At 43.7% G+C, this 25154-nt stretch overlaps 2 protein-coding genes across 2 annotated transcripts; both read right to left on the reverse strand.

Annotated features, from left to right (window-relative positions):
- Positions 1 to 2757: 2757 nt before the first annotated feature.
- On the reverse strand, positions 2758 to 18634 carry LOC124139793 (plasminogen-like). Its single transcript, XM_046507121.2, has 5 exons — positions 18446 to 18634; positions 7315 to 7377; positions 6761 to 6856; positions 4594 to 4785; positions 2758 to 3115 (listed from the first exon to the last, which is right to left on the reverse strand). Exons 1-5 carry the CDS (start codon positions 18585 to 18587, stop codon positions 2805 to 2807), a joined length of 804 nt encoding a protein of 267 aa, XP_046363077.1. The 5' UTR covers positions 18588 to 18634; the 3' UTR covers positions 2758 to 2804.
- A 1217-nt stretch (positions 18635 to 19851) lies between these two features.
- LOC124139794 (zinc finger protein 37-like) lies at positions 19852 to 24597 on the reverse strand. Its single transcript, XM_046507122.2, has 4 exons — positions 24489 to 24597; positions 22777 to 23630; positions 21625 to 21889; positions 19852 to 20331 (listed from the first exon to the last, which is right to left on the reverse strand). Exons 1-4 carry the CDS (start codon positions 24556 to 24558, stop codon positions 20108 to 20110), a joined length of 1413 nt encoding a protein of 470 aa, XP_046363078.2. The 5' UTR covers positions 24559 to 24597; the 3' UTR covers positions 19852 to 20107.
- Between the last annotated feature and the right edge of the window lie 557 nt (positions 24598 to 25154).

A 25154-nucleotide genomic window follows, 5' to 3' on the forward strand; every position in this document is an offset into this window, starting at 1 on the left:
GGCCACGTGTCTTCGCGGAGCAAGAGTAAAAGTCCAGTATGTACAAGAGGTAGTGGGGATTATAAGGTTGATGGTGCGTCCAAGTGTCGAAATTATGGAGCATTCACTGTAATCTGTACCGAGGCTGTGAACAATATAAGGAAGCAGTGTCCATTCAGCGAGTCCGGGTTGAAAAAATAATCTCGTATGTGGAAGCCACTCGCATTGTCAAGATCACTCCTGTAACCTCTCACACGTCTGCATTAGCGGACAGTAATGGCTGCTTCAAAGCGACCAGCAAGGAGGAACAAATAGATCGAATCGCCTACTGAAACTAATCTACTGCTTGATGTCACTAAATATATTTTGAACAGTTTACTTGTCGAAACGGAATAATGGCTAACACTCTTGTCTACCAAACTGTTTTGCCTTGGTACTCAAAGTATGGTAGACCATGGCGATAATCTTAAACAATTCATATCAAATAATTCTAAGTTTCCAGACGTTATCTGTGTTCTAGAGACATTCCTTTGGCCGCAGATAAGTATTTAAAATGAAGGTTATTTCAGTTTTTGCATATCAATTGTGTGGATCGATTCTCATGATATCAATCACTGGATTGTCTGGTCCAGACTCGATTATTTACAGACCGCCTTCATATAGCGGGAATATTGCCTGAGTGCGGCGTTAAACAAACAAACAAACAAATCCTATTTCAGCAAGGGAACAAGCCTTCAATAGGGTTCCTCTGCACCCCCAGATACTGCTCCTTGGTTGCTTTTGAAATCTGGGCTTTGTTACAATATGAATTCAACCATTAACAAAAGAATGAGTCCAAATGTTATAAAAGCTATATCTCAAGATGTTTTTACTTAACATTATGCAAACTTCACACACGTTCTTAATGGTGTCTCAAAGGATTCGGCCTTGGTTCGAATTGCTGGGGCATATTGGATTTCAGAGTTTTACATCTCAAGTGTATTCAGGTTATATGACCATCTCTAAGTATTGGCTGCTGAACTGATAGCTATTCTTCAAGCTCAAGGTGAGCTAATTAATATGATCGTGAGGAAGTTATATTTTCTGACTACAGAATCTATTAACAATGGTTCACGAAGTGACATTGTTTATGGAATATTAAAGCTGGATGCATTTTTTACTCAAAGTATATTACGTGTGTTATTGCGTGGATTCCAGCTCATAATGGTCTGCATTGAAATGAGATAGCAGACCCACTTGTGAAAGATGGCTTGCAAAGTCCTGAGCAGAATTGCAGGATTTGGAGGTTAAACTACGGTAAAATGATTGAATCCCTGTGTGACACATAATTCCTATCATAATCTATGTAACAATCATAAACAAGTGTTTTAAGCCAACCCACTGCTGTGAATGTTTCAATACTTGCTCATATTGTGCATAACCACCAGTAGCTGAAGTGATGACTCCTGGGGTATCGTGCAGGAAGTTGAGGCACCGTAAGTCCCTATGATCTCCAGTCAGGTGACCTAGGTTCGGTTACTGGTGGCCTATAGCCCGTGTGTTAAATAGTTGTAAATAATATTGTTGAACCGAAATATGTTTGACAGATTTGTTTTTAAATATAACTTTGTGTCGAGGACTCAATTGTATGTGTGTCAACTTGTTCTCGTCGCTATATGGGTCAGATAATGCGGATGCGACGTTAAATTTTAACTCTTCCTCTACTCTTTCCCCTTTCACGCATGTGGTATATTTACGGCTGAAGTTTAAAAACGTTGTCTTTTATTCCTGTCATTTTTTATTGAACGTGTTTCCATACCGCAAATATCGGCTGTTTTGCAAACCACCAGAAGGCTGTTGATGCGTTTAACAGATGACTCAGAGAAAGAGGCCAACACCCGGAGTGAGTGAATGAGTAAGTTGGGTTTAACGCTGCTTTTAAAAAGTATTTCTGTTCTTTCACTGGTCAGTTTATTGTGGAGGGAAAGTCTGCCGTGACACAGCGGGACTATTGCTGACTATGATATAATCGAGAGCGACAAAAAAACATTTTCGTTTCACTTATTAAAGAAATCTTATACGATTCCCACTATATCATGAGCATGTGTTTATGAATCACTATCAAGCAAAGGCAGTAGTGTAGATTGTAGGTGGCAGCACAAAGAATGTAACAAATGTTATATTTGACCACTTTCCTAATGGCATTGTGTGTTCACAGCTTTCGGCCATGGGAGCCGTGCCAATTTACACTTGTCAGAGGGGTACTCAAAGTAAGTGATCTAGACTACCAGTTGTCGGACTTTCATTTTTCTGGAAGCCTCGGTGGCTGAGTTGGATAGATCGCTGACTTTGTGTGCTGGCGATCGGGTGCCTCGCTCTGGCAGTGTGGGTTCGAATCCCGGGCGGGACCCAACCCCCCAAAAGTACGAGAATCTGTATAGTCAGAAAGTGTTAAGGCAAATATAACATTTGTCAACTTTATCTACTGTGACAATTACAGGACATTTAATCGAGCTTATTATTCATTGGCAACTTACATATTTGATCCACTGTACTGCCTTTTATGATTGTAAACCAAATCCTGTGTGTTTCTATGTGATTTGTTGGTTGTTCATTGATCCTGTGTGGTTATTTACTGATTACACAATCTAGTTCTGTACGTATCGATTTCAGGGTTAACATTCCTGTTACAATTTGGGAATCAACACGTAACAGGAAGAGCATGTATTTAGATTATGTTTCTGCGAGAGGTAATAGATACAATCAAATTGCTTTAAACAGAAGACAAAAACTGTAACCTGACGTCAAAGATTTATTATTCCGATAATGCCGGCTGATGGCTCAGGTCAAGGTACACTCGTGGATGCCGTCTCGCACTTGGGGATGTTACACTCCTCCCAGCGTTTGTCGGGGTCGGTTGTGTAGCACCATAGCTTCCCCGACCCTTTCATTGCTCCTGGGTCACGACAGAAGTTGGACACGTCTTTGATGCTCTCAGCACCAGCCAAGGACGTTCGGGAGAAGTTAATATCTTGGCCGTATCCATGCCTGTGCGGACGTTTCTTGCGCCATTTTTGGCAGGTGCGCCCTGACCAGGTATTTGCTGTCGTCCCCCCGTACACTAGCCTGCTCCCGATCCGATGATAGCATGTGGTGACTACCACGAAAAGAAGACAATATTCATATAAACAAGATGATAATATTTTTTTGATATAGACAAGAAGATGATATACATATATTGAGAAAAGGGGATTATATTCATATGATTCAATATCCCAGCTCTATGACGGCGGCCTGTAAATAACCAGGGCCAAGCAAACCAGTGGTTGATATTATGGGCAAAGTCCCTTGCCGTCGGGGTACGATGACACGCAAGTCAGGTAGAATAATATGAAGATGAATATGAGCCTCAACTTCAAACTATCTTGTGATAAAGAGGCAATGTGAAACAAATATAGAACCGTCAAATCAGCTCGGGATCCCCAGGAGATCTGACTCAAGTAATCCAAATGTCACGATGTTTATCAATCTAACCCTTGATCACGACTGAGATAATGCCCCAGTCTTATACGTGGCACATGTTACAGACGCTTGACTCAAATATTGAACCTGGCGGAGCACTGTCTCTCTTTAAATTCCCTTACAATGATCTGGTTACTTGGTTATTCTTAGTTTTTATATACAGTTACCTAAAACGAGACAGTAAACTCACACCAGCTTTCCCTGAACCAGTTTGGGTTGGGGGTTACGGGTGGCCCAGTCCTCAATGGCGCCGCGATTCGTTGTGCAGAGTTGCGTCCCTTGGGTACGCCAGAAACCTATGATTGTGGGTTCGAATCCCGGTTCGCCCCGATTCTGTTTCTAGGTTTGTCAGCACCATACCCGTGTTCGTTGGCTTCAACGAAGTGGTAAACGTCTGAGACCTGCATCATTTGGGGCTTTCCTCCCACATTAAGCTGACACGCCGTGATATAACTGGAATACTGTTAAAAGCGGCGTTAAACCCAACTCACTCACAGTTTGGGGTGTTACAATTCGTCGTAGTGCCCACGACACGATACACGATATTAATTTCGTGCTTGGATACAAAATCGTAACTGTGTGCATCATAAAAAATAATTCAAAGTATAATAACCGAAACAGCCCCGATACATGGAAATCGTTAAGATATTTGGCGTTTTAACGTTATCTGCTGTATTATGACAATATAATTGTATCGACATCGTCTCAAGTAATACCGTGACGCCCATCGTACCTAGGGGGACGGTCGGGTAGCCTAGTGGTTAAAGCGTTCGCTCGTCACGTTGAAGACCCGGGTTCGAATCCCGACATGGGTAAAATGTGTGAAGCCCGTTTCTGGTGTCCCCCGCCGTGATGTTGCTGGAATATTGCTAAAATGGGGCAAAAGCATACTCACTCACTCGTACCTAGAACAGAGGGACGGACCCTTCGCCCAGTAGCATACACGTATAAAGCTCAGCGAAAACTCGTTAATCCGCACACCCGTCTTCACTTTGGGGAACGCCTTCATTGTAACAGGGTTAACACTACTTTACAATTATCCCTTAAAATATTCGGATTTTCACTGGTACCGGTATCGTCCGGGTTAACGAGGTTTTGCTATATAAAACTCACGGTTGTTGCAGGAAATGTCGACTTGTGACCAATTCTCCGCGGCGTCGCACGTAGACTTGAGGACGTTACCGCCGATGTTGATGTAGCCAGAACGACACGAGTACTTTGCAACAAGGCCGTTGTCTGTGAGTGTTTTATTGACGCTGGCTCCCTCTCGTGGTGGTGGCGGTGTCGTCGAACAGATGGAGGATACTGCAAGGTGTTAGTGAGTGACTTGTTGTACCTCCGCTTTAAACAATATTTGGGTCGCTATCTACAGTGTTTCAGTTAAGTGAGCATTAAAATGTTACAATATTGCATTTCACGAATAGTCAACCTCATGTTTCGTACCTTTTGCTTTCTCCGGTTCCCGACTGTATCCCAGGCTTATAAAGTAGTTACCCCGACTGTAGCCCAGACTATAAAGTAGTTACCCCGACTGTAGCCCAGGCTATAAAGTAGTTACCCGACTGTAGCCCAGACTATAAAGTAGTTACCCCGACTGAATCCCAGGCTTATAAAGTAGTTACCCCGACTGTAGCCCAGACTATAAAGTAGTTACCCCGACTGTAGCCCAGGCTATAAAGTAGTTACCCCGACTGTAGCCCAGACTATAAAGTAGTTACCCCGACTGTAGCCCAGGCTATAAAGTAGTTATACCGACTGTATCCCAGGCTTATAAAGTAGTTACCCCGACTGTAGCCCAGACTATAAAGTAGTTACCCCGACTGTAGCCCAGGCTTATAAAGTAGTTACCCCGACTGTAGCCCAGACTATAAAGTAGTTACTCCGACTGTAGCCCAGACTATAAAGTAGTTATACCGACTGTAGCCCAGGCTTATAAAGTAGTTACCCCAGGCTTATAAAGTAGTTACCCCGACTGTATCCCAGGCTTATAAAGTAGTTACCCCGACTGTAGCCCAGGCTTATAAAGAAGTTACCCCGACTGTATCCCAGGCTTATAAAGAAGTTACCCCGACTGTAGCCCAGGCTTATAAAAAAGTTACCCCGACTATAGCTAAGGTTTATACAACAGTTATCCCGACAGTAGCCGTGGTTTATACACCAGTTATTCCGACAGTAGCCGTGGTTTATACAACAGTTATCCCGATAGAAGCCGTGGTTTATACAACAGTTATCCAGACAGTAGCCGTGGTTTATACAACAGTTATCCAGACAGTAGCCGTGGTTTATACAACAGTTATCCGGACAAAAGCCCAAGTTTATAAAGTAGTTACCCCGTTTTTACAACAGACCCCCAACTGTATCCCAGGGTGAATCAGAAGACACCACGGCAGTAGTACAACAGTTATCCCAATACTAGCCAAGGTTCATACAGCAGTTATTATAAGTTGTAGAAGGATCACGAGGGGTATATGGGGTTTAATGCGTCCCGCGCTAGGTCTTATTCCTCGAACCGGAGGCGAGTGTTATAAGCGAGGGACGCATAAGACCCCATGTACCTCTTGTTATCCTGCTACAACAAATTTATCTTACCGACATGTTTTAATGTGACATTGTAAAAATTAAAACAAGTTCAAAATTGATAGAAAACAGTTCTTCGTTTGAGCGGAGGTCAGCTTGTGCTATGTCACGAGATTTTCAATGACTCGACAAAAAGCGTGCGGCTTTTGCTTGGAAGCGGGATATGGGGGATTCATCCTGTCTCTCAGAAATCCACGTGCATCCTGTCTTGCTCGTAGTGGGGTATAAGGGATGTATTCACCAGCTGAGAAATTTATTTCCCTCCAAGACGGGATACATAGTATTTTTTCACGTTCACGTGTACCAATCAGATCTCATAATTCTGACATGCAGGTGTGATAAAATATGTTGTATAGTGAGCATTACGAACTGCTAGAAAAACGACGTGTACAACGCGGGTCCAAAGGGCGAGACTGAAACCCCCGTCCGTCAGCTATTGTCAAGTGATGGCAAATGACTCATGGCCACGGGAACCGTATGCTTGTTCATACGCGCCAGATGTATTTTCCATCCGGTTCCCCATTGGACCTAAGACAGCGACAGCGTTAGACACTGATGTGTTGGGGTAACTGTCCGGTTTCGGGCAAGATGAGGACTCATATTAGACAAGACTTCCTTTTTGCCATGTATATTGACAAATTCTAAAGCAAACTGAAAGGAGTAATGATAATGATCGTATGTAATATAAATCAGATGTGCATACCTTGCTCAATCCCTTTCCTTGTGTTGTCGCCTTTATGTTTGCTTTCCAAAACCAGCAAACGTTGTAACATCGTCTTCGCAAACAGATCCATTCTCACTGAAACCATACAACGCCATACCTTCAACTTAGAAGGACCAATACGAATTTCTGACTGGGTGCTAACGGTTAGAGATTTAATCAAATGTTCGCAGTCTCTTACATATAATGGACATAATTAAGTGAAATTTAGCTTCCACACAGCCGCACATACAGGTGTATATGGAAATACTGTCGACGTGTTCTGAACACCCTAAGTCTTTGTTGGTTTGTGCATATTGTTATGACCAATATGGAAATCCGTCGTCAAAAAAGCGACCATGGCGTTAAGGCAATCGTTACTCAAACACTAGACTTACAATACTCGTAGCGGTGAAACATTGTTTAGTGAACACACAGTGAAGGAATAGTGATACACAGTAAAGCTTCGTTAAACCGGACGGTGAATCATTCGAATTAACATGTTTCAATGTGGGATGTCCGGAGTAGCAGGATTTCACTGTATAAAGCATACTTACGCATGCTTTGGTTCTGCCTGTCTACATCCTCTCTCAAAGACTTCAGGTCTTCCCCTACTTGGTCTGGAGTCAGAAATAGGGTTATCATTGTATACGTCATGACTACATCCTCTCATAGACTTCAGACCGTCCTCTACTTGGTCTGGAGTCGGAAATAGGGTTATTTTTGTATGCGTCATGTTAAATCCTCTCAAAGACTTCAGACCGTCCTCTACTTGGTCTGGAGTCGGAAATAGGGTTATCATTGTACGCGTCATGTCTACATCCTCTCAAAGACTTCAGACCGTCCTCTACTTGGTCTGGAGTCGGAAATAGCGCTATCATTCTACGCGTCATGACTACATCCTCTCATAGACTTCAGACCTTCCTCTACTTGGTCTGGAGTCGGAAATAGGGTTATCATTGTATGCGTCATGTCTACATCCTCTCAAAGACTTCAGACCGTCCTCTACTTGGTCTGGAGTCGGAAATAGCGCTATAATTCTACGCGTCATGACTACATCCTCTCATAGACTTCAGACCGTCCTCTACTTGGTCTGAAGTCGGAAATAGGGTTATCATTGTATGCGTCGTGTCTACATCCTCTCAAAGACTTCAGACCGTCCTCCCTTGGTCTGGAGTCGGAAATAGGGTTATCATTGTAAGCGTCATGACTACATCCTCTCAAAGACTTCAGACCGTCCTCTACTTGGTCTGGAGTCGGAAATAGGGCTATAATTCTACGCGTCATGACTACATCCTCTCATAGACTTCAGACCGTCCTCTACTTGGTCTGGAGTCGAAAATAGCGCTATAATTCTACGCGTCATGACTACATCCTCTCATAGACTTCAGACCGTCCTCTACTTGGTCTGGAGTCGGAAATAGGGTTATCATTGTATGCGTCATGTCTACATCCTCTCAAAGACTTCAGACCGTCCTCTACTTGGTCTGGAGTCGGAAATAGGGTTATCACTGTAAGCGTCATGACTACATCCTCTCAAAGACTTCGGACCGTCCTCTACTTGGTCTGGAGTCGGAAATAGCGCTATAATTCTACGCGTCATGACAACATCCTCTCATAGACTTCAGACCGTCCTCTATTTGGTCTGGAGTCGGAAATAGCGCTATCATTGTATGCGTCATGACTACATCCTCTCATAGACTTCAGACCGTCCTCTACTTGGCCTGGAGTCGGAAATAGGGTTATCATTGTATACGTCATGTCTACATCCTCTCATAGACTTCAGACCTTCCTCTACTTGGTCTGGAGTCGGAAATAGGGTTATCATTGTATGCGTCATGTCTACATCCTCTCAAAGACTTCAGACCGTCCTCTACTTGGTCTGGAGTCGGAAATAGCGCTATAATTCTACGCGTCATGACTACATCTTCTCATAGACTTCAGACCGTCCTCTACTTGGTCTGAAGTCGGAAATAGGGTTATCATTGTATGCGTCATGACTACATCCTCTCAAAGACTTCAGACCGTCCTCCCTTGGTCTGGAGTCGGAAATAGGGTTATCATTGTAAGCGTCATGACTACATCCTCTCAAAGACTTCAGACCGTCCTCTACTTGGTCTGGAGTCGGAAATAGCGCTATAATTCTACGCGTCATGACTACATCCTCTCATAGACTTCAGACCGTCCTCTACTTGGTCTGGAGTCGAAAATAGCGCTATAATTCTACGCGTCATGACTACATCCTCTCATAGACTTCAGACCGTCCTCTACTTGGTCTGGAGTCGGAAATAGGGTTATCATTGTATGCGTCATGTCTACATCCTCTCAAAGACTTCAGACCGTCCTCTACTTGGTCTGGAGTCGGAAATAGGGTTATCACTGTAAGCGTCATGACTACATCCTCTCAAAGACTTCGGACCGTCCTCTACTTGGTCTGGAGTCGGAAATAGCGCTATAATTCTACGCGTTATGACAACATCCTCTGATAGACTTCAGACCGTCCTCTATTTGGTCTGGAGTCGGAATTAGCGCTATCATTGTATGCGTCATGACTACATCCTCTCATAGACTTCAGACCGTCCTCTACTTGGCCTGGAGTCGGAAATAGGGTTATCATTGTATACGTCATGTCTACATCCTCTGATAGACTTCAGACCGTCCTCTACTTGGTCTGGAGTCGGAAATAGCGCTATCATTCTACGCGTCATGTCTACATCCTCTCATAGACTTCAGACCTTCCTCTACTTGGTCTGGAGTCGGAAATAGCGCTATCATTTTACGCGTCATGTCTACATCCTCTCAAAGACTTCAGACCGTCCTCTACTTGGTCTGGAGTCGGAAATAGCGCTATCATTCAACGCGTGATGACTACATCCTCTCATAGACTTCAGACCTTCCTCTACTTGGTCTGGAGTCGGAAATAGCGCTATCATTCTACGCGTCATGACTACATCCTCTCATAGACTTCAGACCGTCCTCTACTTGGTCTGGAGTCGGAAATAGCGCTATCATTCTACGCGTCATGTCTACATCCTCTCATAGACTTCAGACCTTCCTCTACTTGGTCTGGAGTCGGAAATAGCGCTATAATTCTACGCGTCATGACTACATCCTCTCATAGACTTCAGACCGTCCTCTACTTGGTCTGAAGTCGGAAATAGGGTTATCATTGTATGCGTCGTGTCTACATCCTCTCAAAGACTTCAGACCGTCCTCCCTTGGTCTGGAGTCGGAAATAGGGTTATCATTGTAAGCGTCATGACTACATCCTCTCAAAGACTTCAGACCGTCCTCTACTTGGTCTGGAGTCGGAAATAGCGCTATAATTCTACGCGTCATGACTACATCCTCTCATAGACTTCAGACCGTCCTCTACTTGGTCTGGAGTCGGAAATAGGGTTATCATTGTATGCGTCATGTCTACATCCTCTCAAAGACTTCAGACCGTCCTCTACTTGGTCTGGAGTCGGAAATAGGGTTATCACTGTAAGCGTCATGGCTACATCCTCTCAAAGACTTCAGACCGTCCTCTACTTGGTCTGGAGTCGGAAATAGCGCTATAATTCTACGCGTCATGACAACATCCTCTCATAGACTTCAGACCGTCCTCTATTTGGTCTGGAGTCGGAAATAGCGCCATCATTGTATGCGTCATGACTACATCCTCTCATAGACTTCAGACCGTCCTCTACTTGGCCTGGAGTCGGAAATAGGGTTATCATTGTATACGTCATGTCTACATCCTCTCATAGACTTCAGACCGTCCTCTACTTGGTCTGGAGTCGGAAATAGCCCTATCATTCTACGCGTCATGTCTACATCCTCTCAAAGACTTCAGACCTTCCTCTACTTGGTCTGGAGTCGGAAATAGCGCTATCATTTTACGCGTCATGTCTACATCCTCTCAAAGACTTCAGACCGTCCTCTACTTGGTCTGGAGTCGGAAATAGCGCTATCATTCAACGCGTCATGACTACATCCTCTCATAGACTTCAGACCGTCCTCTACTTGGTCTGAAGTCGGAAATAGGGTTATCATTGTATGCGTCGTGTCTACATCCTCTCAAAGACTTCAGACCGTCCTCCCTTGGTCTGGAGTCGGAAATAGGGTTATCATTGTAAGCGTCATGACTACATCCTCTCAAAGACTTCAGACCGTCCTCTACTTGGTCTGGAGTCGGAAATAGCGCTATCATTCTACGCGTCATGACTACATCCTCTCATAGACTTCAGACCGTCCTCTACTTGGTCTGGAGTCGGAAATAGCGCTATAATTCTACGCATCATGTCTACATCCTCTCATAGACTTCAGACCTTCCTCTACTTGGTCTGGAGTCGGTAATAGCGCTATCATTCTACGCGTCATGACTACATCCTCTCATAGACTTCAGACCGTCCTCTACTTGGTCTGGAGTCGGAAATAGCGCTATCATTCTACGCGTCATGTCTACATCCTCTCATAGACTTCAGACCTTCCTCTACTTGGTCTGGAGTCGGAAATAGCGCTATAATTCTACGCGTCATGACTACATCCTCTCATAGACTTCAGACCTTCCTCTACTTGGTCTGAAGTCGGAAATAGGGTTATCATTGTATGCGTCGTGTCTACATCCTCTCAAAGACTTCAGACCGTCCTCCCTTGGTCTGGAGTCGGAAATAGGGTTATCATTGTAAGCGTCATGACTACATCCTCTCAAAGACTTCAGACCGTCCTCTACTTGGTCTGGAGTCGGAAATAGCGCTATAGTTCTACGCGTCATGACTACATCCTCTCATAGACTTCAGACCGTCCTCTACTTGGTCTGGAGTCGGAAATAGGGTTATCATTGTATGCGTCATGTCTACATCCTCTCAAAGACTTCAGACCGCCCTCTACTTGGTCTGGAGTCGGAAATAGGGTTATCACTGTAAGCGTCATGACTACATCCTCTCAAAGACTTCAGACCGTCCTCTACTTGGTCTGGAGTCGGAAATAGCGCTATAATTCTACGCGTCATGACAACATCCTCTCATAGACTTCAGACCGTCCTCTATTTGGTCTGGAGTCGGAAATAGCGCCATCATTGTATGCGTCATGACTACATCCTCTCATAGACTTCAGACCGTCCTCTACTTGGCCTGGAGTCGGAAATAGGGTTATCATTGTATACGTCATGTCTACATCCTCTCATAGACTTCAGACCGTCCTCTACTTGGTCTGGAGTCGGAAATAGCCCTATCATTCTACGCGTCATGTCTACATCCTCTCAAAGACTTCAGACCTTCCTCTACTTGGTCTGGAGTCGGAAATAGCGCTATCATTTTACGCGTCATGTCTACATCCTCTCAAAGACTTCAGACCGTCCTCTACTTGGTCTGGAGTCGGAAATAGCGCTATCATTCAACGCGTCATGACTACATCCTCTCATAGACTTCAGACCGTCCTCTACTTGGTCTGAAGTCGGAAATAGGGTTATCATTGTATGCGTCGTGTCTACATCCTCTCAAAGACTTCAGACCGTCCTCCCTTGGTCTGGAGTCGGAAATAGGGTTATCATTGTAAGCGTCATGACTACATCCTCTCAAAGACTTCAGACCGTCCTCTACTTGGTCTGGAGTCGGAAATAGCGCTATCATTCTACGCGTCATGACTACATCCTCTCATAGACTTCAGACCGTCCTCTACTTGGTCTGGAGTCGAAAATAGCGCTATAATTCTACGCGTCATGACTACATCCTCTCATAGACTTCAGACCGTCCTCTACTTGGTCTGGAGTCGGAAATAGGGTTATCATTGTATGCGTCATGTCTACATCCTCTCAAAGACTTCAGACCGTCCTCTACTTGGTCTGGAGTCGGAAATAGGGTTATCACTGTAAGCGTCATGACTACATCCTCTCAAAGACTTCAGACCGTCCTCTACTTGGTCTGGAGTCGGAAATAGCGCTATAATTCTACGCGTCATGACAACATCCTCTCATAGACTTCAGACCGTCCTCTATTTGGTCTGGAGTCGGAAATAGCGCTATCATTGTATGCGTCATGACTACATCCTCTCATAGACTTCAGACCTTCCTCTACTTGGCCTGGAGTCGGAAATAGGGTTATCATTGTATACGTCATGTCTACATCCTCTGATAGACTTCAGACCGTCCTCTACTTGGTCTGGAGTCGGAAATAGCGCTATCATTCTACGCGTCATGTCTACATCCTCTGATAGACTTCAGACCTTCCTCTACTTGGTCTGGAGTCGGAAATAGCGCTATCATTTTACGCGTCATTTCTACATCCTCTCAAAGACTTCAGACCGTCCTCTACTTGGTCTGGAGTCGGAAATAGCGCTATCATTCAACGCGTCATGACTACATCCTCTCAAAGACTTCAGACCGTCCTCTACTTGGCCTGGAGTCGGAAATAGGGTTATCATTGTATACGTCATGTCTACATCCTCTCATAGACTTCAGACCGTCCTCTACTTGGTCTGGAGTCGGAAATAGCGCTATCATTCTACGCGTCATGTCTACAACCTCTCATAGACTTCAGACCGTCCTCTACTTGGTCTGGAGTCGGAAATAGCGCTATCATTTTACGCGTCATGTCTACATCCTCTCAAAGACTTCAGACCGTCCTCTACTTGGTCTGGAGTCGGAAATAGCGCTATCATTCAACGCGTCATGACTACATCCTCTCATAGACTTCAGACCGTCCTCTACTTGGTCTGAAGTCGGAAATAGGGTTATCATTGTATGCGTCGTGTCTACATCCTCTCAAAGACTTCAGACCGTCCTCCCTTGGTCTGGAGTCGGAAATAGGGTTATCATTGTAAGCGTCATGACTACATCCTCTCAAAGACTTCAGACCGTCCTCTACTTGGTCTGGAGTCGGAAATAGCGCTATCATTCTACGCGTCATGACTACATCCTCTCATAGACTTCAGACCGTCCTCTACTTGGTCTGGAGTCGAAAATAGCGCTATAATTCTACGCGTCATGACTACATACTCTCATAGACTTCAGACCGTCCTCTATTTGGTCTGGAGTCGGAAATAGGGTTATCATTGTATGCGTCATGTCTACATCCTCTCAAAGACTTCAGACCGTCCTCTACTTGGTCTGGAGTCGGAAATAGGGTTATCACTGTAAGCGTCATGACTACATCCTCTCAAAGACTTCAGACCGTCCTCTACTTGGTCTGGAGTCGGAAATAGCGCTATAATTCTACGCGTCATGACAACATCCTCTCATAGACTTCAGACCGTCCTCTATTTGGTCTGGAGTCGGAAATAGCGCTATCATTGTATGCGTCATGACTACATCCTCTCATAGACTTCAGACCGTCCTCTACTTGGCCTGGAGTCGGAAATAGGGTTATCATTGTATACGTCATGTCTACATCCTCTCATAGACTTCAGACCGTCCTCTACTTGGTCTGGAGTCGGAAATAACGCTATCATTCTACGCGTCATGTCTACATCCTCTGATAGACTTCAGACCGTCCTCTACTTGGTCTGGAGTCGGAAATAGCGCTATCATTTTACGCGTCATGTCTACATCCTCTCATAGACTTCAGACCGTCCTCTACTTGGTCTGGAGTCGGAAATAGGGTAATCAGTGTATGCGTCATGTCTACATCCCCTCATAGACTTCAGACCGTCCTCTACTTGGTCTGGAGTCGGAAATAGCGCTATCATTCTACGCGTCATGACTACATCCTCTCAAATACTTCAGACCGTCCTCTACTTGGTCTGGAGTCGGAAATAGGGTTATCATTGTATACGTCATGTCTACATCCTCTCATAGACTTCAGACCGTCCTCTACTTGGTCTGGAGTCGGAAATAGGGTAATCAGTGTATGCGTCATGTCTACATCCCCTCATAGACTTCAGACCGTCCTCTACTTGGTCTGGAGTCGGAAATAGCGCTATCATTCTACGCGTCATGACTACATCCTCCCAAATACTTCAGACCGTCCTCTACTTGGTCTGGAGTCGGAAATAGGGTTATCATTGTATACGTCATGTCTACATCCTCTCATAGACTTAGGACCTTCCTCTACTGAGTCTGGAGTCGGAAATAGGGTTATCAATATACGTGTTATCTCCAGAATGAATGAGTGAATTGTGTGTTACTCCGCAGTCAACAATCTTCCAGCTGTATCACAGCAGCCTCATAACGGTTAGTGACAACAAAAGCCATGCCCCCCGTCATCGGTTGCGAGGATACAATCAGCCAGGTCCTATATTCATCGGCTCTTACTTATAATGGCCATGAGGTGCATATTTTAATAGCAAACAATTATGGATTATTTGTAATTATTCAATGCGAACCATCTACTAACCAGGGGTCCTACATTGCATCGTGGCTAACCTCATAAGTCTCTTAGGTTGGGCTACTGGGTATCTATACTCGGAAACCCCACAGGGTTATAATGGCCAGGGGTAAGATATTTACACCTCATGAGTTGTATTGTTTAACAGCAAACAATCTACCAACCATGGAGTACATGTAAATTTTCAATGCAAAACATCTACTATCCATTGGTAATGGACTGTTTCCATATTAAATGCAAACAGTCAACCAACATATATTGTTCATGTTTGTTGACCATCTGTGGAGCGTTTGCGTTGTTGTGATTCCTCCAGCTGATCCAGTCGGGACAAAACCTGTTTCCATGCTTCCTGCTCGGAGGCTACACACAGAACATGTAATCACACATCTTCAGTCAACCCAGGGTACAACCTATTGTAAGATGACCCTCTTTTTTCAACCCCGGATACAACCTACTGTAAGATTACCCTCTTTTTCAACCCCGGATACAACCTACTGTACAGATGACCCTCTTTTTTCAACCCCGGATACAACCTACTGTAAATATGACCCTATTTTTTCAACCCCGGATACAACCTACTGTAAGATTACCCTTTTTTCAACCCTGGATACAACCCACTGTAAATATGACCCTATTTTTTCAACCCCGGATACAACCTACTGTAAATATGACCCTTTTTTCAACCCCGGATACAACCCACTGTAAGATGCTCCTCTTTTTTCCACCCCGGATACAACCCACTGTAGATATGACCCTCTTTTTTCATCCCAGGGTACAACCTACTGTAAGATTACCCTCTTTTTACAACCCCGGATACAACCTACTGTAAATATGACCCTCTTGTTCCACCCCGGATACAACCCACTGTAAATATGACCCTCTTTTTCATCCCAGGGTACAACCTACTGTACAGATTACCCTCTTTTTTCAACCCAGGGTACAACCTACTTTACGATGACCCTCTTTTTTCAACCCAGGATACAACCTACTGTAAATATGACCCTCTTTTTCCACCCCGGATACAACCCACTGTAAATATGACCCTCTTTTTTCAACCCCGGATACAACCTACTGTAAGATTATCCTCTTTTTTCAATCCAGGATACAACCCACTGTAAATATGACCCTCTTTTTTCAACCCCTGATAAAACCTACTGTAAATATGAACCTCTTTTTCAACCCCGGATAAAACCTGCTGTAATATTACCCTCTTTTTTCAACCAAGAATACAACCTATTGTACAGATGACCCTCTTTTTTCAACTCCGGGTACAACCCACTGTAAATATGACCCTCTTTTTTCAACCCCGGATACAACCTACTGTACGATGACCCTCTTTTTTCAACCCAGGATACAACCTACTTTACGATGCCCCTCTTTTTCCACCCCGGATACAACCCACTGTAAATATGACCCTCTATTTCCACCCCGGATACAACCTACTGTAAATATGACCCTCTTTTTCAACCCAGGATACAACCTACTGTAAGATTACCCTCTTTTTTCAACCCCGGATACAACCTACTGTGCAGATGACCCTCTTTTTTCAACTCCGGGTACAACCCACTGTAAATATGACCCTCTTTTTTCAACCCCGGATACAACCTACTGTACGATTACCCTCTTTTTTCAACCCAGGATACAACCTACTTTACGATGCCCCTCTTTTTCCACCCCGGATACAACCTACTGTAAATATGACCCTCTTTTTCCACCCCGGATACAACCCACTGTAAATATGACCCTCTTTTTTCATCCCAGGGTGCAACCTACTGTAAGATTACCCTCTTTTTTCAACCCCGAATACAACCTACTGTAAGATGACGCTCTTTTTTCAACCCCGGATACAACCTACTGTAAGATGACCCTCTTTTTTCAGCCCCGGATACAACCTACTGTAAATATGACCCTCTTTTTCCACCCCGGATACAACCCACTGTAAATATGACCCTCTTTTTTCATCCCAGGGTGCAACCTACTGTAAGATTATCCTCTTTTTTCAACCCCGGATACAACCTACTGTAAATATGACCCTCTTTTTTCGACCCAGGGTACAACCTACTTTACGATGACCCTCTTTTTTCAACCCAGGATACAACCTACTTGACGATGCCCCTCTTTTTCCACCCCGGATACAACCCACTGTAAATATGACCCTCTTTTTTTCATCCCAGGGTGCAACTTACTGTAAGATTACCCTCTTTTTCAACCCCGGATACAACCTACTGTAAGATGACCCTCTTTTTTTAACCCCGGATACAACCTACTGTAAGATGACCCTCTTTTTTCAACCCCGGATACAACCTACTGTAAATATGACCCTCTTTTTCCACCCCGGATACAACCCACTGTAAATATGACCCTCTTTTTCATCCCAGGGTGCAACCTACTGTAAGATTATCCTCTTTTTTCAACCCAGGATACAACCTACTTTACGATGCCCCTCTTTTTCCACCCCGGATACAACCCACTGTAAATATGACCCTCTTTTTTCATCCCAGGGTGCAACCTACTGTAAGATTACCCTCTTTTTTCAACCCCGGATACGACCTACTGTAAATATGACCCTCTTTTTTCATCCCAGGGTGCAACCTACTGTAAGATTACCCTCTTTTTCAACCCCGGATACAACCTACTGTACGATGACCCTCTTTTTTCAACCCCGGATACAACCTACTGTACGATGACCCTCTTTTTTCAACCCAGATTACAACCTACTGTAAATATGACCCTCTTTTTTCAACCCGGATAAAACCTACTGTAAGATGACCCTCTTTTTTCAACCCCGGGTGCAACCTACTGTACGATGACCCTCTTTTTTCAACCCCGGATACAACCTACTGTACGATGACCCTCTTTTTTCAACCCAGGATACAACCTACTGTATATATGGCCCTCTTTTTTTCAACCCCGAATAAAACCTACTGTACAATGACCCACTTTTTTCAACCCAGGATAAAACCCACTGTAAGATGACCCTTTTTTTTCAACCCCGGATAAAACCTACTGTACAATGACCCACTTTTTTCAACCGCGGATACAACCTACTGTAAATATGACCCTCTTTTTTCAACCCCGGAAACAACCTACTGTAAGATGACCCTCTTTTTTCAACCCAGGATACAACCTACTGTATATATGGCCCTCTTTTTTTCAACCCCGTATAAAACCTACTGTACAATGACCCACTTTTTTCAACCCAGGATAAAACCCACTGTACGACTACGTTCTTTCAACCCTGGATACAAAACTACTGTAAGACGACAACCTTTAATGAGCCCCAACATACTACCTACTGTAAGTCGGCATCCATTTATCATCCCCGAATACTATCTACTGTAAGACGACATTCTGTTATCAACACAAATATTCATTAACATACCGTGCTTGGTCGGATTCCCTGCCTCGGCTCTACCCAATCCGATTTTGGGTGTGGTCATATCCTCCTGGCTGTAGCGGATCACGGCCAATACAGGCATACCCAGAAGGAGCAAGGGACTGAGCCACGTTATAGGGAACCTCATGATAGACGTACTGCTAGCCTACCTGCCTTACTGGTGTCACTATATCTGCTTATTTATACACACGGTATAGAATTTGGTGGCGTCATTTTATTGTTGTGATTGGTGCAGAAAGAGCGTTTGCTTAAGAAATATATTAGATCAAAGATGAATTTAAATTGTTGCTATATATTGTTTCCCGGTGAAGTTTTCTTTCAACTTTCTAATAGATCTTTATCTCGTATATTCGTGCAGGGATTGGCAAGGTTGTCCGTTTTGAACGTAAGTATTGCACAGAGATCGATATCTTAGATTTTTTCAAGGGAACGTGTATTGACGTCAACCTCCATTGTTTCACCAATGCACGAGGCAGATCACAACTTGGCAGCAGACCTCGGCCCTACTTTTCCTTGTCAGCCATGACAACTAGACAATATTGTAAAGAATAAAGTATGAGAAAAGCTGGAAATGGTGTATCCGAGTTAAGGATTGGAGGGAGTGGAATGTCACCAAGTAATGAGTGAGTAGCACACACACACGCACGCACGCACGCACGCACGCGCGCGCGCGCGCGCACACACACACACACACACACACACACACACACAGAGTTTATGTTGTTCCATTACCTGGTGTAGCCTACCTTTAACATCTACACGAGTATATCCATGTGATAACCTCTAGGTGGGTACCGAGATGCATGGGGATATTAAGTCATTTTACTCGGATTTTAGACACGTGTCTAAAATACACAGTTTTATTCTATATATTTAACCCCTTTAAACAGTTGTCTGATTCATAAGATTCAACGTATCAGGTGGTGGTGCAGCCGTCAAAAGAAGGGTTTCAATCAGAGATAATTATTGTGATTTGAAACCTTTGATTGACCAATCAGAATCGAGTATTAGCCAAATTCATTGAAGAATGAATGTAAATCTTATCAATCAAACAAACAAAACATAATATAGACAGAATTGCGGTCAATGATTGGTTTAAAACATAATATAAAAAGAAAATATTTAAAATTCAACCGTAATTGAATCTGATGTCACGAGAAGTCACAGGAGATGATTTACAACTGATTGGCTTCATCACGCAGGGAAATACCACTTTTGATCCCTGGGTCTCGGGGTAATACCGTGTTTTAAGGAAGATCATGTGACCCTTTCTCAATTAATAATAATATAGATATAATTTGCAAATGTATTGAAAATCGGTATTTGAATAGTCTCACTTTATATATTTACTGCGTTGTTTTCATGTTGTGTCTTAACAACAGGAAGAAAGATGGGACGAATATGTTTATTAACGGATAAATGAAAAAATAAGTTACTAACGGTTCTACAAGAGGATAACTATCCGCATATAACACAAACCACGTACATTTAAACAGTTACAGGTAAATAGCACAGGTAATAAATACGCCATATGCACAGACATTCAAACAAATGATTTTCTTTAATATTCGTTTTCTAGTAGAGTCACAATTCCTCACAAAGAATTATCTTGATGCATCTCGCAGTAGTGATTAGACTGTTTAGTTCTCACACGGGAACTTGGATGTGATTCTGGTGTGACGTCAAAATGTGAGTTGTCAAGTCCGATTGATGCAGAAAGCCTGCTCCGCAAAACTGGCACATGACTGTCTGATCTTGCGCATGTGTATGGCTACGTGTGTTCTCCAGCACGTGCGAGCGGCGATGAGCAGTCAAGGTACTGGCCAGAGTGAATCCTTTACCGCAGATGTCACACTTGTGAGGTCGCTCGCCTAAACAAACAAATACAATGTCAAATGAAATATAGAGCGGGATTTATAAGTCGAAAATAACGAGTCCAACCCCATTTACAAACAAGATCAAATCAACAAAACGGAAGAAAAATGACATATTAGAATGAGAAACCTGAGACGAGGTAGCAAAACAGCGGAAATTGTGTCCAAACCTTCTGACAAGAAAAACACGAGTGCTTTCCCCATTTCTGTATCGTCCGTTTATATTGGGGGCAGCGCGTTACAGTTTGATTATAATTTTTAATTTCTATTCAATTAAAAGAATGCATTCTTATTCTGCTTTTCGCCGCCTCCGTGGTCTTGTGGTAGAGCGTCCGCCTGGAGAGCGGAAGGTCCGGGGTTCGATCCCCGGCCGCGTCATACCAAAAGACGTTAAAAGATGGTACTTGTTGTTACCCTGTCTGGCGCTCGACATTAAGGGGCTAAAACAAGGACTGGTCGGCTCGGATTCAGTATACTGTGTCTGAGTGGGGTATTCATGTTAAACTGCGGCATGGTATCTCAGTGAGCTAGCACTATAAATCGGCATCAGTCCGGACTAGAACAAGCAGCCACACACACACACACACACACACACATACATACACGTCGCTATATAAGTGCAATAATCTTGGACGCGACGTTTAACCCAATTTCACCACACCTCACCTATTCTGCTTTTCTATGTGCCCTTTTTGAAGTCTAACAATATAAACATGCTCAATTCATCTTGCACTGAATTCCGAGGCAGAATATGTCCCCAATATCCAATGCCTTGGTCTGAGAAGCGACTAATGATGATCACGTGGACACAATGGGTCACCGAGTTGGTTGTGTGTCCTGTGTCCCGACGGCGTAGAGAATTGCTCTCCCGTCAACCACTGGATTACCTGATCCCGACGCCATCATTTACAGACCGCCCTGCTACAGCCAACTACTGATGAATGCGACGTAAAGGAACTCACTCACTCGCTTACCATACGTTGTCATCATGATGATTTTTGTTTGTTTGTTGTTAACGCCGCACTCAGTAATATTCCAGCTACATAACGGCGGTCTGTAAATAATCGAGTCTGGACCTGACAATCCAGTGATTGCCATCATGAGCATCGATCCACGAAATAGGGATACGATGACACGCATCTACTAAATCAGCGAGCCTGACTAACCGATCCCGTTAGTCGCCTCTTACGACAAGCATAATCGCCTTTTACGGCAGGCATGATTGCTGAAGACCTATTCTGACCCGGATCTTCACGGGTGTTGTCGCTGTGAACGAGACGGTTGTATTACCTGTATGTGTGTAACAGTGTATTTTCATGTCGATCTTCTGATGGAATCCTTTCCCACAGTAGGGGCACAGGAAGGGCTTGTAGTTGGTGTGAGTGCGCATGTGCGTGTGGAGGTTGGAGGCTCTGTTGAAGGCCTTGTTGCACGTGGAGCACACGTACGGCTTGAACGTCGTGTGGGTCAAACGATGACGTGTCAGGTTTCCCGGCTGGCGGAACGCTCGCCCGCACTGCTCACACTTGAACGGTTTGTCGCCTGTGTGAATGCGCTGAAATAAAAAAGTCAATGTAAATTTGACAACACTAAAATTAAACTGTGATAAGTATATCGCATAACACTGACGTGGATATATTTGAAGTTCTTACCGTCATATTTAATGTATCACTCGTTTCACATTTGCCCTAAGCTTGTTTTATCTCTTCATTAAACTGATTATAACAAAGGATTAAACTCTCTGAAATGTTTTTCCTTCTTGGTTATTCTTTCTTTCAATCAACATTGCCAGCACGAGGGCTGAATAAAATGAGATACAGTCACACCCTATTAGTCCAGAGCACTTTGAAGATAGCAGAGGGTTCGTTTTCAGTCATTTGTTTTTCGAATAACTAAACACAAGCCAGCAGCGGATTCGATAGTCAAATACTGTACATCAAACAACAATAATAACTCAACTCATTTAAATATGTAAGTATATGAGAACAGGTATAATATATGTCTAGTTATTATGTACATATGAATAAATAAAGCTTGACCAACAGCTATTTCGTTATTCAGACTTGGCACACCACATGACCTTTCATTTGTTACTTTTGTTTACAACGCCTGAATAACAAACCTGCTGCTTGCTGGGTTTCATTTTTTCAAAACTACTGAATAACTAAAAATATTGTTAGACAACCTGCCCTCTTATACTTGGATACTGAAATGAGTAATTAGATTGACTTAATGTGGTTGTTTAATATACACACTTTGAATAATCCGTTGGTTGTTTTTAGTTATTCGAAAAGTTAGTAACTAACAACGAACCCGCTGCTAACTTCAAGCTACTGTAGTCCAGACACATCATTCCGGCGAGTCTTGGGTACAAATAATTACCACATTGCATCATTGTAAATACAGGACAATGTATGCTTCTGTATAATAACAACAACGTACCTTGTGAGTCACGAGTGTGTTGCTCCTTGAGAAGGACTTGCCGCACGTGTCACATTTGTACTTCTTGACCGGTGGGGGTTTGTCCGTATGGGGTCGCCGATGGTGCATCCCCTCCAACTGTAAGAACGCCGGGTGTAGTCCACCCACTCCATGAGCCATCCCAGCCAGGGGGAAATGTCGATGAGACTTGGGGTGCAGCCTACCATAAGGGGAGTGTTGCTCTGAAGCAAGATGACGCTTCATCATTGACGCGTCGGCGGGCATATGGGCACCCATTACTTCCGTATCCGGTCTCCTGAGTTTCGGAATATCATGCTCATGTTGACTTTTACTGTTTTCATTTCTTTGTGTAGAGTCTGTTTCGGATTTGCAGTCATCAGACTCAGAGTTGTTTGCATTTCTGGATGATTTATGAAGGAGCTTTGAAAGGTTCATGAGGTATGTCGTAAACGGTATACTCGTGTCAACAGTTGTCCATGGACGAGTCGGATCACTAGGCAGACCCTTCACACAGACAGTGGGCAAGGGGGGAAGTGAGATGGCAAATGCTGGTGACGGGTACATCTGAAGAGGTCGAGTCGACAGAGTTTCTGCCTTCTGAAATGGTCTGAACATTGGATGGGGGAATGGCTGGCCATAAGCGACTTCGGGAGATCGTTTATTCTGGGTGAAGGGCGTGTTGGATCTTAGGATGGGCTCGAATGCTGACCTCTCAGACAGATTGAGAGGTGATGACACCTTGTCTTCGCGAAGATGTTCAGGGGAGGGAGAAGTCTCAGAACAGGCCATACTGTCGGCGAGGCCGCTGTCACCACAGGAGTCGACGGAAGACGTCTCTGAATCGCCTTCTGTTCCTAAAAGAAAGAGAAGGAGATTTGTTTCTAAAGTGTCAATTATAATTGTGTTAGATTGTGACGTTACTCCTGCATGAAACCGTCCCGCACTGATCACAGTGGCGTTAAACCCCTCGGTTTGTGACGAAGCCGAGAGATTGCAAATCATGTCATGATTGTGCAGCGCCTACACCGCCATCGAGTGGGATCGGAAAACATGTTCGTTTAAACAGACTTCGTATACACCTAGACATATGAAGTACTGCTTACTATATATTCAATTTAAAATAGTCAGTTTTGGACATTGTATCCTTTTTAAATCTTATAACAAAACACATTTATCTTTATTTAAAATGTGACATACCCATATTGGAATACAGAAACCGAAACTGATGATCAAATGACTTCTGCTCTACGTCAGTAGTTATTTGACAGCCTTTCAGTTGCTTCCTGCCCTTTGTATCATGGGATATGACTCAGCTCTAGCGACCACATGGGTCACATTCTAAATTAGACCAATGTCATATAAAGATATTTCCAAAAGATACATGCAAGATATATGAACATAAAGACGGGATGGGGCTCAACATTTGTCCTGGTGTGTAGCTTTCCGGGGCAAAAATGTTGTCCTTTTTGAGTCAGAGCGTCGGAACACACTTTTGTCGGTTCAAGCAGGACGCCGCACAAGTGGGATAACGGTTAAGACAGACAACTATAATGACACAGGATCTCACCATTCCGATGTCGGTCCATCAGAACACCGGACTATCTTAATTAGAGTCCCCTGTACGTCGAAAATCGTGAATTTTACCTTCAATGAAGTATAAAGAGGAATTGTTTATTTCCAAATACAAATAAGTAAAAGGGACATATTCTTACCTTCTTGCTCCCGGTACAAGACCTCCAGTAGTTTCTTTCTCTTGCTGCTCATTAGGAATGATTTGGGCATAGCGGATTAGCTGTGATGTGTTGTGTACAGTTAAACCGCTCACCTAAATCTGCAACCCCTAATCCAAAGTATCTACCTTATTCTAACTACAGAACGGCGGGTGTTGAGGCTCGGCCAATGAGAGGCGAGGCGGTAACCAATCAAATACTGCGTTGCTCCTTTTGACGGCGATGGACACCCGTGAACCGTAGGCCATCAGGAAACCGGGTGATTTGATTGGTTGATGAGCATGGATCTACTAATGTCCTCCGTATATTTTAGCACGTCTTTGTTTGAATAAAGTGATGCTTGATGGAAAAGATGACATTAATATTTGTTTTCAGATGGGTTTTGATCTTGTTCACTCCAAGAGTGGAATAAAGTTTTGTTCTATTCTGTTCTGCCAAGTGACACAGGACTTTTTAAATAAAGAGATACCCACAGAAGGCGTCTGGGGAAAAAATCACATTAGCAAAGGGACGCCATGTATTGCTATTGTATAAATAACTGATGGACCGATAGTTCAAATTAATAAAAATGGAGCCACTCGTCAGAGTTACGGGAATTAGAATATATATTTATTTATATATTTACAATATTTATATGTGTGTGTGTGT

Source organism: Haliotis rufescens, unplaced genomic scaffold, assembly GCF_023055435.1.
Source record: "Haliotis rufescens isolate VD_foot unplaced genomic scaffold, xgHalRufe1.0.p SCAF_1, whole genome shotgun sequence".
Lineage (NCBI taxonomy): Eukaryota > Metazoa > Mollusca > Gastropoda > Lepetellida > Haliotidae > Haliotis > Haliotis rufescens.